Source organism: Canis lupus, chromosome 14 (assembly GCF_003254725.2).
Source record: "Canis lupus dingo isolate Sandy chromosome 14, ASM325472v2, whole genome shotgun sequence".
Lineage (NCBI taxonomy): Eukaryota > Metazoa > Chordata > Mammalia > Carnivora > Canidae > Canis > Canis lupus.
The window spans coordinates 46,670,769-46,685,780 of NC_064256.1; the positions used below are offsets into that span (position 1 = coordinate 46,670,769).

The 15,012-nt window shown below is 34.4% G+C and overlaps 1 protein-coding gene across 2 annotated transcripts in view; it reads right to left on the reverse strand.

The window, feature by feature from the left end:
* Positions 1 to 1,336: 1,336 nt before the first annotated feature.
* Positions 1,337 to 15,012, reverse strand: part of DPY19L2 (dpy-19 like 2) — a 93,947-nt gene continuing 80,271 nt past the window's right edge. Inside the window, exons 18-22 of one of the 2 annotated variants that reach the window (XM_025464614.3) lie at positions 14,653 to 14,772; positions 13,554 to 13,728; positions 10,595 to 10,694; positions 9,166 to 9,291; positions 1,337 to 1,618 (exon numbers count right to left, since the gene is read on the reverse strand). In XM_025464614.3, the coding sequence (XP_025320399.1) occupies positions 1,468 to 1,618; positions 9,166 to 9,291; positions 10,595 to 10,694; positions 13,554 to 13,728; positions 14,653 to 14,772 (672 nt within the window). In that variant the 3' untranslated portion in view covers positions 1,337 to 1,467. The remainder of the gene's footprint in view (positions 1,619 to 9,165; positions 9,292 to 10,594; positions 10,695 to 13,553; positions 13,729 to 14,652; positions 14,773 to 15,012) is intronic. The other variant, XM_025464615.3, reaches the window with a different exon arrangement.

The window sequence follows — 15,012 nt, forward strand, 5'->3', positions numbered from 1 at the left end:
ATTTTAAAGAAATATTTCCTATGAAAACATTATCCATGATGTATTTTAATTTTTATGAATGTTAGGTGTTAAGTCTCCTTTCCTCCTTTGCCCCATACCTAGGCCCAAACAAATTATTTGAAAATACTGATAAAATGAGGACACACTTTTTTAGATGTTTTGTAACCTGTATTAAAATATTTTATGATGATAAAAGTTGAAAAATAATTTTATTGGTTATCTTGAATATAATCTCCTACCTACTATACATGAACCAATCTATGGAATTAAGTCAATTTATTATCCCAAATATAAAGGGCCAAGAACATAAGGGAATTACAAAAAATCTGAGATGATGAATTTAAAGTAGATAGATATAAAAATACTACAGATGTGGCATATTTATTGTCTGTCAAGCAGAGGAAGAATGTTTATCTCTGTATTTGTCAACATCTTCAAGATAACTATTTCCCACTTTCAAAGCATTATTGTTGTACAGGTTTTATATTGGAGGAGGAGATTTATAAAACATCAACTTCCTCATCCAAAACCAAAAATAAATGAGGATTTAGAAATATGTTATTACAAAAGGTGGTGATCAGAGAGACGGTAATGAGGAAGTAAGATTATGTCCAATGAGCTACAGGGCTGTCAAGATGAAAAATGCCTTTGCTTCATTCAGGATACAGAATCTTAAAATCTCATATGATAAATTTAGCTGGATTTTCTTTTCTGATTATGTTTTAACCCCAAATTTGGTCATGTACCATAGCAATTTTTATTTTGTCTGAATGTTAAAAGAAAACCCGCTGGATTATAAAGATAGATTAATAAGCTGTTGAACTTCGGTTGGGAACTAATCAATAGGAAATACTTATCTGGTTGGGTAAATAAATTTCAAGAGATTCAAAACATTACAAAATAAGTTGTTTTAAAAAATATTTAACTTGAAATGATAAAAAATATTAAAAGATATTAAAGCTCTTTCCTGAGGGCTAATAAAAGCAAAAACAAATTTAATAGACACATGGTTATACACAAATTTCCTCACAGAGGTAAAGAAGTTGTGATTAGTATAAGGATTTCAAGGAAGTGTCATTTCAGAAACTGCATTAGTCTATTCTAAGTGGTTTAAAGAGTTTGCGCTGGAGAGAAAATTCGAAGCACCTAGTTGGATACAAAAGGACTTACATATACCTTCGACTTATTAAATCTCATTGTTCTTTTACATAAATTTTTCTTTAGAACTTTAAGATGGACATTTGTTTATGCAGTATTAAGTGATTTAAATGACAAGCCTAATGAGCCTGACATTCAATGGAGAACAATGAAATAATTTACCTTTTAGTAATCAGAATAACTTCAAATCATTTTTATTATCTTCTTTTTAAAGGTCCCTTATTAAAGTTTGTGATTTTATTGACATAAATAAGGCAAAGTGTTTTCTACACACTTGTTTGCACCAGAGTGTGATGGGTTGTCTCGTTCTCAGTTAACCTTTAATACTCTGTACATACTATTCTGAAATACTGTGGTGAAGTAAGGCCTCGCATCTTTGAGCAAGATGCTACATAAGGGAGGGTTCGCTGTATTGGAAGGGTCTTCTACATCCCAAATTTCCAGCATACTGCAACCAGGCCTAAAAAAAGGGGAGGGGCACATACATATCCATATTAAAAATCAAAATATACAGGGAGAGTATATAAACTACAAAGTAAAAAATAATAAATAAATAAATAAATAAATAAATAAATAAATAAATAAATAAATTATAAAGTAGCTCCAAGATTTTTAGAGACTAATTTGTTTGATATTTTATTACATTTCAAAAATTTGTAAGTTCACCATTTAGAGATAAAAATGAAATTAAGGATGTTGCATTTTCATGTTATACTTAATCAAATAACCCATGTATTATTAAGCTTAACAGTAAAAGTCCAATATCCATTTCGAAATACATTACTTAAAAATTTATTTTCAAAATGAAATGTAAATAAATATATTTTCTAGGTGGTATCACCATCCAAACACAAGGCTAAGGCCCATGAGTAGCAGGAGACAAAGGAAAGCTAATCTAATTCCTGATGAATTTCCTATTTCTGAGCTTCACCTGACTTAGATTAGCATGGAAACATACAGACCAAGGCAAGGAAGGAAAGCACTTTTGCCAGATTTGTTCTCCTCAACCCTTTCCTATTGTGTGTGGGTGGCTCTATGATTGGACTGACTGGGATACTAGTTCTCACTGAGGAATAACCTTGCATGCGAGTCAGTAAAGGGAAGAAGTCAGGGAAAGTTGGCTATTATTTTTTAACAGGTATATTGAGGAATCATTTACATACAATAAAATACACCCATTTTATAAGTTTGATAAATATGGGCAAACGTGCATAGGTGTGTAAGCACCACCACAATCTAACACAGAAAATTCCCAGCACTGAAACAAGCTCCCTTGAGCCCTTCTGGCAGTCAGTCCCCTCGCGCAAGCTTAGCCCAGGCAAACACTGATCTTCTTTCTGCAACATCGTTATGCCTTTTCTAGAATATTCTAGATATTTATAGTCACTGCAGTTTTTATATATTACTCACACGATAACAATTCCATCCCTTTTCCTTCAATCTATATATGTATTTCTATTTAAAATGCATGTCTTACAGGCAGCACATAATTGGATTTTGCTTTTGTATTTGGTCTACCAATCTCTGCCTTTTGACTGGAGTGTTTAGTCCTCGTTCACATTTGTAAATACTGACACTGACTTAGGCTTTTTTTTTTTTTTTTCTATTTGTGTCATCTCGTTCTTGATTTTCTAGTTCTCTTTCTTGACTTCTTTTATGTCAAGCAGAAAGTTTTACTGCATCATCCAATTTATTCATTGGCTTATGCAATTTTTTTTTGTCTTTTTTTGTGGTTGCTCTAGGTATTAAAACAGGCATCTTCAATGTATCACAATTTACTTAACATTAACTGGATTACTTCCAGACAATGATACATTTTATTTTTGTTTACTCCCTTGCTTGTGCTATTGCTGTCATATATATATAATATATATACTACATTGTAAACTCAAAAATACAATGGTATTATCTTTGCTTTAATTACTCATAAGTTTTTAAAAGATTTTCATATATAAAAATATATATATTCATACGGAGTGATTAATATTACCCACATTTTTACCATTTCCAGTGCATTTTAGTATATCCTATATATATGAATTTTGAATGATCATTTCAATGTCAGTTGACTTCTATTGTTTATGAAAAGCCAGACATTTATGAAATCATTCTTCTTTTGTTTCTTTCAAGATTTTCTCTTTTCTCTTTGTTTTTCACCAGTTTGACTATGATGTACCTTGGTGTGGATTTCCTTGGGTTTATCCTAGCTGGATTTGTTAAGTGTAATTGAATCTTTAAGTTAATGGCTTTCAGCGAAGAAGAAACTTTTGGCCAACATTTCTTCAGGTATTTTTTTCTGCTATTTTTCTTTTCTTTCATTTTTTTCTGGTACTGTATTACCCATGTGCTCAACTACTTAATAATACACAGGTCTTTATGGCTTTTGCTACTTTTTCTTCAATCTTTTTGATCCCTGTTCTTTGGATTGGCTACTTTTTCGTGATTTATCTTCCGGTCTTTGATTTTTTTTTTTTCCTGTTGTCATATCAAACCTATTATTGAGAGCTTTTAAAGAATTTTCATTCATTTATTATACTTTTCAGTTCTAGGAATACCTGGGTGGCTCAGTCAGTTAAGCATCTGCCTTAGGCTCAGGTCATGATCCCAGAGTCCCAGGATCCAGCCCTGCATCAGGCTCCCTGCTCAGCTGGAAGTCTGCTTCTCTTTCTTCCTCTACTCCTCCCCCTGCTTGTGCTCTCTCACTCTCTCTCTCTTTCTCTCCATCATTTTTTCTCTCAAATAAAGTCTTAGTATGCTCTTCAGTTCTAGAATTTCCTTTTTTCTGGGGCATTTGTCTCACTGTTGAGAATCCTATTTTGTCTTTTATTGATATCATGTCTTCCTTTAATTCTTTGAACATATCTTAATTCCTTGAATATAATAATAACAACAGCTTTGCAGTCATCCACTTCTCAGTCCAACATCTCAATCTATTTGAATCAGTTTCTATTGACTTTTTTCCTGAGTTTTGGTCAGGCTGTCCCCCTTTTTTTTATTGGTCTGATAATTTTTTGTTGGAAATTGAACACTGGAGAAAATAGGAGGCAGTAAGTCTGGAGTCTGTTTTGTTCTTCTGATGATTGTTACTTTCTGTTCTGGTAAGCAATTAACTCCCCCAGATGGCCTGTCTTGTGCAGCAACTATCTCTGCTCAGTTTTTTTTAGATTCCAGCTACTTCTTCCTTCTATCCCTGGGGTTTTCTTTGTGTTTTTATCAGCCGGGGATTTGGGCAGAGTTATATTCATATTTGGAAACCTATCTTCTCTGTATTTCCCTTGCTTTGGGGGGTTCTCCCCAGAATGTGGAGTTGCTTTGTTACCTCTTATTTCTGCCCTAACATCTTGAAACAGTAATGACTTTGCTTTCTGCTTCCTGCTTCCTAGAGTGTGTGCAAGTTGGGAAACGTACATGATCAAAAGAACAGGGAATTTGCAAATCTCACCAGGAGTTCTCTTTTAAGGATAGCCATCTTGGGGCACCTCGGTGGCTCAGTTCATTAAGCACCCAACTCCTGGTTTCCCTTAGGTCATGATCTCAAGGGTCATGAGATTGAACCCTATGTCAGGCTCTACACTGAGCACAGAATCTGTTTGAGATTCTCTTCCTCTCCTTCCACCCTCTGCCCCTTCCCCTGCTGACTCTAAAAGAGACAGATAAAATCTCAAAAAATAAAAATAAAATAAAATAGATAAAAGGATATACATTTTGGCTCTAGTTCTCATCTGCCCTTTTCCTAAGTTCCCAGGGGTTTCTCACAGGCATGTGTAGAATAGGTTTTAGGCAGAATTTATATTCAGATTTTCGATTTTGGTCTTTCTGTAGTGCTCTTGCTTCTAAAATGTCCCCTTCAAATATCCAGCTGCCTTGCTACTCACAGCTCATCTGCCACCATCTGTCCCCTAAAATCAGTAGGCTGTGATTTTCTGCTCTAGTAGGATCTGGAAGGGGGTGATTTAGGAAGTGCTCTCAGGCAAGAAGGTCACAAATTCAGAGACGTCCTTCAAGTACAAATTTCTTAAGTTTCTGTTTCTCTGTCACTTCCCAGATACTTCAAATAACTGTATTTACTATAATTAAACCTAACTTTGGATGCATCCTGTTAATTGAAGTATATGCATATTGGAACTATATCTTTGCTTTAAGTAGTGCCTTGGTAGCTCTTAAGACATGGTTCTAGGGATGCCTGGGTAGCTCACTGATTGAACATCTGCTTTTGGCTCAGGGCGTGATCCTTGGGTCCTGGGATTGAGTTTTGCATTGGGGTCCCCAGAGGGAGCCTGTTTCTCCTTCTGCCTATGTCTCTGCTTCTCTCTGTGTGTTGCTCATGAATAAATAAATACAATCTAAAAAAAAAAAAAAGACATGGTTCCAATACACAGGAGTCTCAATATGACACTGAGATCCATGGAACCATGCAAAGCAAGAACATAATTTTGACATGCTTAAGTTTCAGCCAGTATAGTACCATGCAAAGTAAAGAGTGCTTGTGTTTTCACCCAGTTCTTATAACTGTAATCTCTGGGAGCAGTAAATCAACCTCTTGACAATATTAACTGAACTCTCTTCAAAACTGGTTTCTTATGGGTCCTATGTTCAATGTCCTTGGACATTAGATAGACCAGTAACTCCTAAATCCAGTTTGTCCAAACTATAAAATCCAATTATCACATTTCACTATTTTCTTTAAATGTCACATAGCCTTAGGCCTTTAGGTAAGGAGTATGTAATATTTAATAGAACAGAGTTGTGAAGAAAAGTAGAAGCAGCCAATTTTGTAAAAAGAATTGCCTTAAGAGAAAATTTGCTATCCCTTCTTTAGAATTTATTCCTGGTGTCTCAAAAGGCTATTAGGGATAGTTGTAGAATGTTTGTCTATGTCTTGGGATTTTAGAAGACTTCTTTGCATAAATATTTACTTGTATTTTTAGAGTACAATTATAGAAGTAAAAACACACAGATCTTAGTGTACAGTTCCATGAGTTTTGACAAATGCATATACCCATATAAAAAACATGCCAATCGAGATCATGAACACTGTCATTATTCTAAGAAAAAGAAAAAAGTTCTTGAATCCCTTTTCAGAGTATCTTCCCACCACCACCTTTATCCCCTGCTCCACCAAAGCCAACCACTATTCTGATTTCTATTTCCACTAGTTTTGCATATATTGAACTTCATAGGATGGAATCACATAGTATGTACTCTTCTGTGTTTGGCTTCTTTCATTCAGCACGTTTTTGAAATTCATTCTTTTTTTCACATATCAGTATTTTATTCCTTTTTATTGCTGAGTAGCATTCCAGTGTATGAATACATTATAAATTGTTTATTCATTTTTCTCCTGATATTTGGGTTGTTTCCAGTTTGAGATATTATGAATAAGGTGGCTATAACATCCTCTATAGGCAGATATTTTCATATCTCTGATTTAAGTTTCAAGGAGTAGAAGTGCAACAGGGCAAATATATGCTTAAATTTTTATGCAAAGACTCCAAATACTTCTCCAACATGGCTGCATCATTTACTCTCATTAGCAATGTAAGAGATTTCTTTTTTTTAATATTTTATTCATTTATTCATGAGACACACACACACACACAGGCAGAGGGAGAAGCAGGCTCCATGCAGAGAGCCCAATGCGGGATGCAATCCTAGGACTCCAGGATCACTCCCTGGGCGGCTCAGGGATTCCTAATGTAAGAGATTTCTAGTTAATCTGCATCCTTGCCTATATTTGGTATTTTAGTTTTTAAGATTTTATCTGTTCTAAAGTATGTATTATAGTACCCCACTGTGGTTTTAATTTGCATATCCTTGAACACTGACAATATTGAGCAGCTTTTCATGTATTCACTAGTCAACACATATTTTCTTTCATGAATTATGTCTGTCCAAGTTTTGTCCATTTTCAATTGTATCATCAATTTATTATTAATTTCTAAAACTTCATATAAAATATATATATCTCCTTTATCAGATATGCACTTTACAAATATTTTCTCCAAGTCTGTGGATTCCCTTTTCATTTTCTTAACATCTTTTGAGGAGGGGGGCCTGGGTAGCTCAGCGGTTGAGCATCACCCTTCGGCTCAGGGCATAATTCCGGAGTCCTGGGATCAAGTCCCATATTGGGCTCCCTGCATGGAGACTGCTTCTCCCTCTGCCTGTGTCTCTGCCTCTCTCTGTGTGTCTCATGAATAAATAAATAAAATATTTTTTTAAAAATTTCAATTTTGATGTGTATGATTTAGTTTTTTTTTAAACTGTTAGTGCTCTGTGTTTCAAGAAACCTTTTAATTTTAGCATTTACATTTAGTTCTGTAATCCATGTCAAGTTAAATTTTTGTTTATGGTGGTATGGATCATGGTTCACTTTTTCTTCTACAGAGATATTCAGTTAGATCAGCAACACCTCTTGAAAACACTTCTCTTTGCATTCAAGTAAAAAAAATATTATTTTTCAATTTACTTTGTGGGGTTTTATTTGATCCATAGTTATCTATAAGTTTACTGCCTAATTTCTAAATATGTATGGGTTTATTATATATCTATATTTAGTAGATTTTTAATTATTAATTTCTAATTTAATTCTGTATGATTTCAAATCTTTTAAATATACTGAAGCCAAAAATCTTTAAAAAAAAAAAAAAAAAGAAAAGAAAAGGGCAGCCCTGGTGGCTCAGCGCTGCCTTCGGCCCAGGGTGTGATCCTGGAGACCCAGGATCGAGTCCCACGTCAGGCTCCCTGCATGGAGTCTGCTTCTCCCTCTGCCTGTGTCTCTGCCTCTGTCTCTCTCTCTGTATCTCTCATGAATAAATAGATAAAATCTTTAAAATATATATATACTGAAGCCATTTTTTATGGCCCAGCATATGTTTCCCTTGATGAAAATTCCATGTTCCTTTAAATGAATTTGTACTCTGCAAAATGTATTTTCCCTGAACTGTTCTATAAGAGTAGTTAGGTCACATTATCTTATACTGTTTGTTGTTTCTATCTTCTAATTCTTACACTTTTTAAACCTAATCTTCTCAGTAGAGAAAGGAAGTTAACATTTCCAACTATCATTGAAAATTTGCTTATTTTTTCTTTCTATTCTGCACATTTTACTTTGTGCACTTTGAAGCTCTGTTTAGATACACACATTTTAGAACTGTTATATATTTTTGATGAATTAGTCCTTTTGTCATTATAAAACATCCATCTTTATTTGTGGAAATATGCCTTATTTTGAAGTCTACTTTATTAAATTTTAAATTAATATGATGTATACATACATTAACATTATGATGTTTCTGTTTCTTCCAAGATGCCATTTTTTCCTGACTATATTAGATATTAAAGTTAGGTGTTAAAATTAGTTAGTAAAACTTATGAACCTCACTTTTCAAAAATATTTTATGGCCTAATTCCTAATTATCCATAGGAGAAATGAAAATTCTAAATGTTATATTTAATACAAATAAGAACCTTTTAAGTTAAAGAGTCTAAGAAAAAAGGCCTCAAGATATCCATTAAACATTTAAGGATTTTGTGATTTTTAGAAATCCAAAATTCAGAAATTAAAAATTATACTTAGGAATGTTTTTCTTACTATGTCTTCTTGAGTTATCTGAAACTTTTCTCATAAGTCTTATAAATTCAGTGTTCTCCAGCTGTAGTAAAAGAATGCTAATGTCTCACACTGCTGTAAATTCAAATCTGTATTTCATGCATCTAATATAAAGTATCATAAAAATTTGAAAAATTATAAAGGAAAGCTATATTTCAGATGTTAAATTAAAATGAAAAAATCTGTAAGCTAAAATATACTATAGTTTCTTAAACTTAGACTCTACTTAAATGATACTTACTTTCCTACATGAAATAATTTTAAATAAAATGCCAGGATATTTTAATGGAATTTACTTAGAATAAACATTCTTAAAAATCACAACTACTGAAATAAAGAAAAACATTTGTTTCTTAAAGATATTCCATAGCATATAGTATAGGGCTCATACTCACTTAGTTCTCACAACACACCACGCCTCTTCTAAAACATAATAATTCACATGTAACTCCAACAATTTATCTCTCACTTCTTTTGCAGATTTTCGACTATATGTGGAATAAACTATTTTTGTCCGGGCCCTTTATGTTCAAAACACAAGTTAAAAACATTTTTTTAATAAGTTATAATAGAATGGACTAAAGAAATTTTGCCGGCAAATTAAAATCTCAACACTCACTGGATGGAGCATTCATATATATGACCTCAGGCAGCATGAATTGCTTTGGGAATAGCATAGGTTATTTTGGATACATAAGTAGCTTTCACATTCCTACTTACATTTTGCATGTGCTAAAACTTACAGTGGTTTGAATTTTGTATGTACTGCTTGTTAGTGTTTACTGGAACAGACAAACTGGTTCAGAGTCCAGACATGGGTAGCAGGATAATAGTTTAGAATATAGCTTTGCTTTTCACAATGCATAAAATAATCTGCTCATGGAACTCATTCAGATAGAGGTGAAGAGAGGAAAAAAACAGACTTCACTAGATAATTTCACCTACTGAAATTATCCAAAAAGCATATGAATTGAAGTTGAAATATAGCAAGTCATACATTCAGATAGAGGGCATCAAGCGTAGTAGTTAGGAAGCCTGATAAACAAGATTATTCACCAAAATATGATTTGGTCCTCAATAGAGGAGTTATGAAATCCTGAACAATTACCATCTATGTACTGGACATTCCTTAAAATTTCAAGCATAGGGGATGTGCAATGTCCACAACCAGACATAAAACTTTAAATAATTTAAAATTTTATCTCTAAAAATAGGCCAAAGTAGCATTAGCAGGAAAACATTACCCTGGCAATTACTAAAATTATTAAAATAACTTTTAAAGTCAATTATTTAAGGAAAACAAAACTTTCACACCTCAATGACTCATAACTACCTAGCAAAAAAACCCTAAATTTTCACAAAATCATGTAACATATAAATTTCATGAACTTTTTATATCTGTTTAAAAAGGCTAGTTATAGGCCACCAGGAAGACGGAGAATGGTTTCTTAAATCATGCAGAGGCTTCTGGGGTTCAGAACACAGGCTGGCAAACTATGGCCATGGATCAGATTCCATCTCCTTTTACTAATACTGAGCAGTTCTACTGGAGCATATCAACACACATACAGGTTAATCATAAATATGTGACATTTTCACTTTGAGAAAAAATTAGCTTTTTTTTTCATTTTTTGGAGGTTTATTAAGTTTTCTTTAGAGTGAACAGGTACATATCATAATTTCTGGATAGTTATTATACATTTTTAAACTTCCAGCATGAATATGAAGATGAGAGCATGTGTGTGTGTATGTGTAAAATTTTCCCTGTTCCTAAGAACCAATGTCAGTTGTAAGCATGTTTGGTTGAAACAATGAGTTGCCAACCTCAAGTCTGCATCCTCGTAATGTGGGTGATTCACAATGGGGTGAAGGGTAGACAGCTTGACACTGGCCATCGTAGGCATGGCACCTGCAAAAACAGCATCTGAAAAACAAGAATATATTCCTTAATGACATATTTTAAAGAAAACCAAAGGTTACTACTTATCTATAATATTTGAACTAGAATTAAGAAAGATGAAATACATTTAACTAATAACCATCGGCATTATTCTTTTTCTTTGGTCAATATTGTCTATTACAATAACAGCCAGCTTTTCTATCTCTGTGCCAGGAACTGTGCTAAATAAGTTTACTAGGACTAGGCAATTTAATTTACACAACTTTATGAAGTAGGTTCTACATTATTCTGTAAAATAAAGAAACTAAGAGGCAACAAAGGTAAGTAACTTGCCCAAGACTACCCACCCATGTGCACCAGAGCCCACTCTCAGCCACTTCACTACAACTTCTTGCTACATTCAAACTCAGTATAAGAGGCAATACTACAAAAACATGCAGGGCCAGAAAGAACTGTAAAACTTTCTATCTTGTTCCCATAATTTAAATGTCAAGAACTGAGAGACTGTTACAAGGGGTAGTAGGTCTCATGCTACATCTTTTAAAATGAAATTGTGAACTTGTGAACTATAGTTCCTTGGAAGACAAAGACCAAATGCTCACTTACCTCCTGGCACTTCTGTATAATAAATTATTATATAATTTTGAAAGGTTATTATCATTTTTAATCAGCATAATAAAATCATTAATAGGAATAAGGCATGTGATTCAGATCTACTGTGAATAACTGAATGTTTGCTTACAATGTAAGTAAGTATCCTAAACATAACTTTGGGTGGAATAATCTCTATGTATGACTTAAATTTGAAGATATATAAGTCGATCAGTGTAGAGGTATATATTTATTATTATAAGATTGAATAATTAATGATGGAAAGCTCTTAAGCTAGAGCAGTGGTTCTCAAGCAGACATGATTTTGTTTCCCAGGGATATATGTGGTCAATTTCTGGAGACATTTTTGGCTGGCACACTGTGGGGGAGAGAGGTGCTGTTGGCAACTTGTGGGTAGAGGGAGGGGATGCTGCTAGATATTCTGCAGTGCACGGGCCAGGCCCTAATGTCAATAGTGCCAAGGCTGAGAAAATGTGGGCTGGAGGGACCCAAAGCCCAGCACCACAGTTATCAGGAAAAAACTAGGTGATAGAAATACCCCGCACAGTCTTCACTCTTGGTGACGAGATAAATATGAACAAGATGGGGAAAGAATATTCTATTTTCTTATATGTTTGCTGAAGTTTCCACATATACTCTACTAAATGTATTAGATAAAAGTACCCCTTCTGACTTGACAGAGCTTCACTAATACCTGACTTGGTAAGCAGACCGTGGGCTGGATTGCAGTTCCCACTTGTCCTCTCCATACAGCAACTGTAAGCAGTACACGAACTATACAGCCTTGCAAGGACCTGAGCGCAAGCATTAGTCTCACCCATACTACAGAACTTCATGCTGCTTTTAGTTTTTAAAAATTTTTTTAAAAGATTTTATTTATTTATTGGACAGAGAGAGAGAGCAAGAGCGCACAAGCAGGGGGAGTGGCAGAGAGAGGGAGAGAGAAAGAGAGAGAGCAGCAGCTCATCTCAGGACCCTAGGATCCCGACCTGAGCCAAACGCAGCTGCTTAACCAACCGAGCTACCCAGGCGCCCCCAACAGGCTGCTTTTAATAAACATGTGGTAACCTTGAGATAACTCATAATTGAAGAATGAAAAGATTTATAAGAAGATCAAAGAAGAGGTGGCTAAAACTGGGGTAGGAGTTTGTGGGAGTTATCTTAGGATAAATTGTCAAATGTAGGCCCTCTCTGCTAGGAACCTAAGATAAACACTGGAACAAAGTCAGACACAGGAGATTTAAAAGTAGGTACCTCATAAAGCTTGGGAAAAATAACTACCTGGGAGGGGGTAAGGGAGAGTAAAGGGACATCTTGCACCTCATACTCCTCTAGGGAAAAAATTCACTAGAGGATTAATTTTGAAATCCTGATGAAACTGGTCTGGCAGCTGTGAGTGATGGTCCTGTCACCTCTGAAAACCCAGCATCTGAGCTGAAGCTTATGAAAGCTTGCTTTAACAAGGCTAATTAATAAAACAGAGACCATCAGATATGCGGTAAGAGGAAGTGGCCCTAAGGGGTCACGGGATAAATGTAAATGCACCACAGTGAAGAACTAGTGCCACCAAAAATTACTAAATTTCAAAAATGGTCTTGGACAAGATCACAGATTGCTTGTAAAGAATACTGTAGAATATATTTATTCTCTCGAAGGTTTTTCAAAATGAAATAAATATCTCTGCTTGAGTTAATTTTGGATAAAGATAGGAAGATAAAAATGGGATTTGGGGGTATTTACAGGTAGGATTTATACTCATCTCTTTGAAATGAGTTAGTGAAGAAAACAGAATATCTGAGATTTTAACTTTTCTGTGTGCAAATGGTTTTGCAGATTTGGGTGAGGTAGGCAGCACTGACTGAAGTGATGGAAGGGGTGTTGTTGACCTCCCCACAGTCAAAAGTACCTTCTCCTACAGTCTGTTCACAAGGCATGAAATTTTGCCACTGAAGATGGGTTTGTCATTGTTAGGGTTAACATACAACCATGGTCTCAGACTTATAGCACATAACTATGAATAATCATTAATTCCTTATGTTAATTAAAATTCTTGACAGTTATCTAGGAGGCATTTTTAAAAAGGCACAAAATTGTTTTTTGAAAAGGTTTGACTTGGTGGACACTGCCATTAGCATGCTCAAAATCTGTGAGTGTATAAGTGACAGTGTGTATGTGTATTTTTACATGTGTATATGTAACTACAAGATAATACGATAATAAGATAATAAAATAATAATACAAGATAATAAGATAATAATAAGAGCTACATACCTGGTCTGGTATTGTATTTGATCCATTGTATCAGTTCTTCCTGAGGCAAATTATTAAATTCTCCTATTATGCTCCATTGATTATGGAGGTTTGTACAACCTTGTATTGACATTACTGCTAGAATGCCAAAGATAACATTCTCAAAGCGAACTCTGCAAAAAAGCCAGCCAAAGAGCTGAAATGAAAGAAACCATTTGTTTTTAATTCTTATATGAAGAGTGCTATAGGGTCAATAATAAACTCTCACCTTGCTACTTGAACCAAGATGGATTATCATTTGATACTACCAATGCACTAGTAATATACCAAACTATGGTCATCTATTGTTTAAAAATGGTACATATTTTGGAATTACAGGGTCCAGTAAAAATGGAACCTTCTTTCTCCTCAAAAGAATGAGGAAACACCCTTCATTCTTCTAGTACTGATTTACTACCAAGGATTAAGATTAGTAAATCACAAAATTTTGAAACACCCTAGAACTGATTCCTGTAATATCTGGTCTTTGCGGACATTTAAAATAACTATGAAACCTCACTAGCAATAACACATATAATCTTCTCAGAAAAAAAGCATTATGATATTCTAACACAGGACTCTTATCACGAAAACTAAGTAAGATGTTTCTAGAAGTACACTGATCCCAAAATTCTAGCTTCTTTGTCTAGCTCTTTTGTATATAATAGTAAGAGAACCCCAGAACTGACAACTTGCCCTGGTTCTCTGAGCCAAACAGGATAATACTAGAGCAATTATTCTGCATCTACTCCAGTATTAAAGAAGAACATTTCATGATCATTTTAATGGGCCATGAAACTCTCGCACAGACACAGACTTGAACTCCAAACACCTGTGCTTGTGGCTAAACTACTAACCCAGGGGAAAGTGTGCCTCCTCACTTGTCACTTATCGGTTAAAATCTAAGGATAATTTTCAAAGCTACTTGAAATTGCTTTTCTTATTCATAGTTAATCATGAAATAACCTTTTAAATCATTTAAACCAAGTGTTTTGGTTTGCATTACTCAGCAAAGCCATGGTAACTACGGTGCTGTTGCTATAGTTACCACAGTGTAGTGACACAAGAATGAATACCTTACCCGTCGAGAACATATCAAGGAAGCCATAACACACATGTGGGGTGTTAAAAACAACTTCAGCCTCATAATTAAAATGGCAAGAACAGTGAATGCTAACAGTTGCAATGTGTGAAAAATCAGCTGTAGAAATGAAACAAAATGATATATTCACTTCATATACTTTTAAATTAATAAATATAAAATACATTAAAAGTATTCTCATTTATCAGGACAAGGATCTTTTAATTTAGTAATTTTAATATTTATTCATTCATTCAACAAAGATTTAGCAAATGCCTGCTATATGCCACGTACTGTTCTGGGGGCTTTGGATACAACAGTGAACAAAATGACAGTGAGCAATTTCTGCCCTTATGAGGC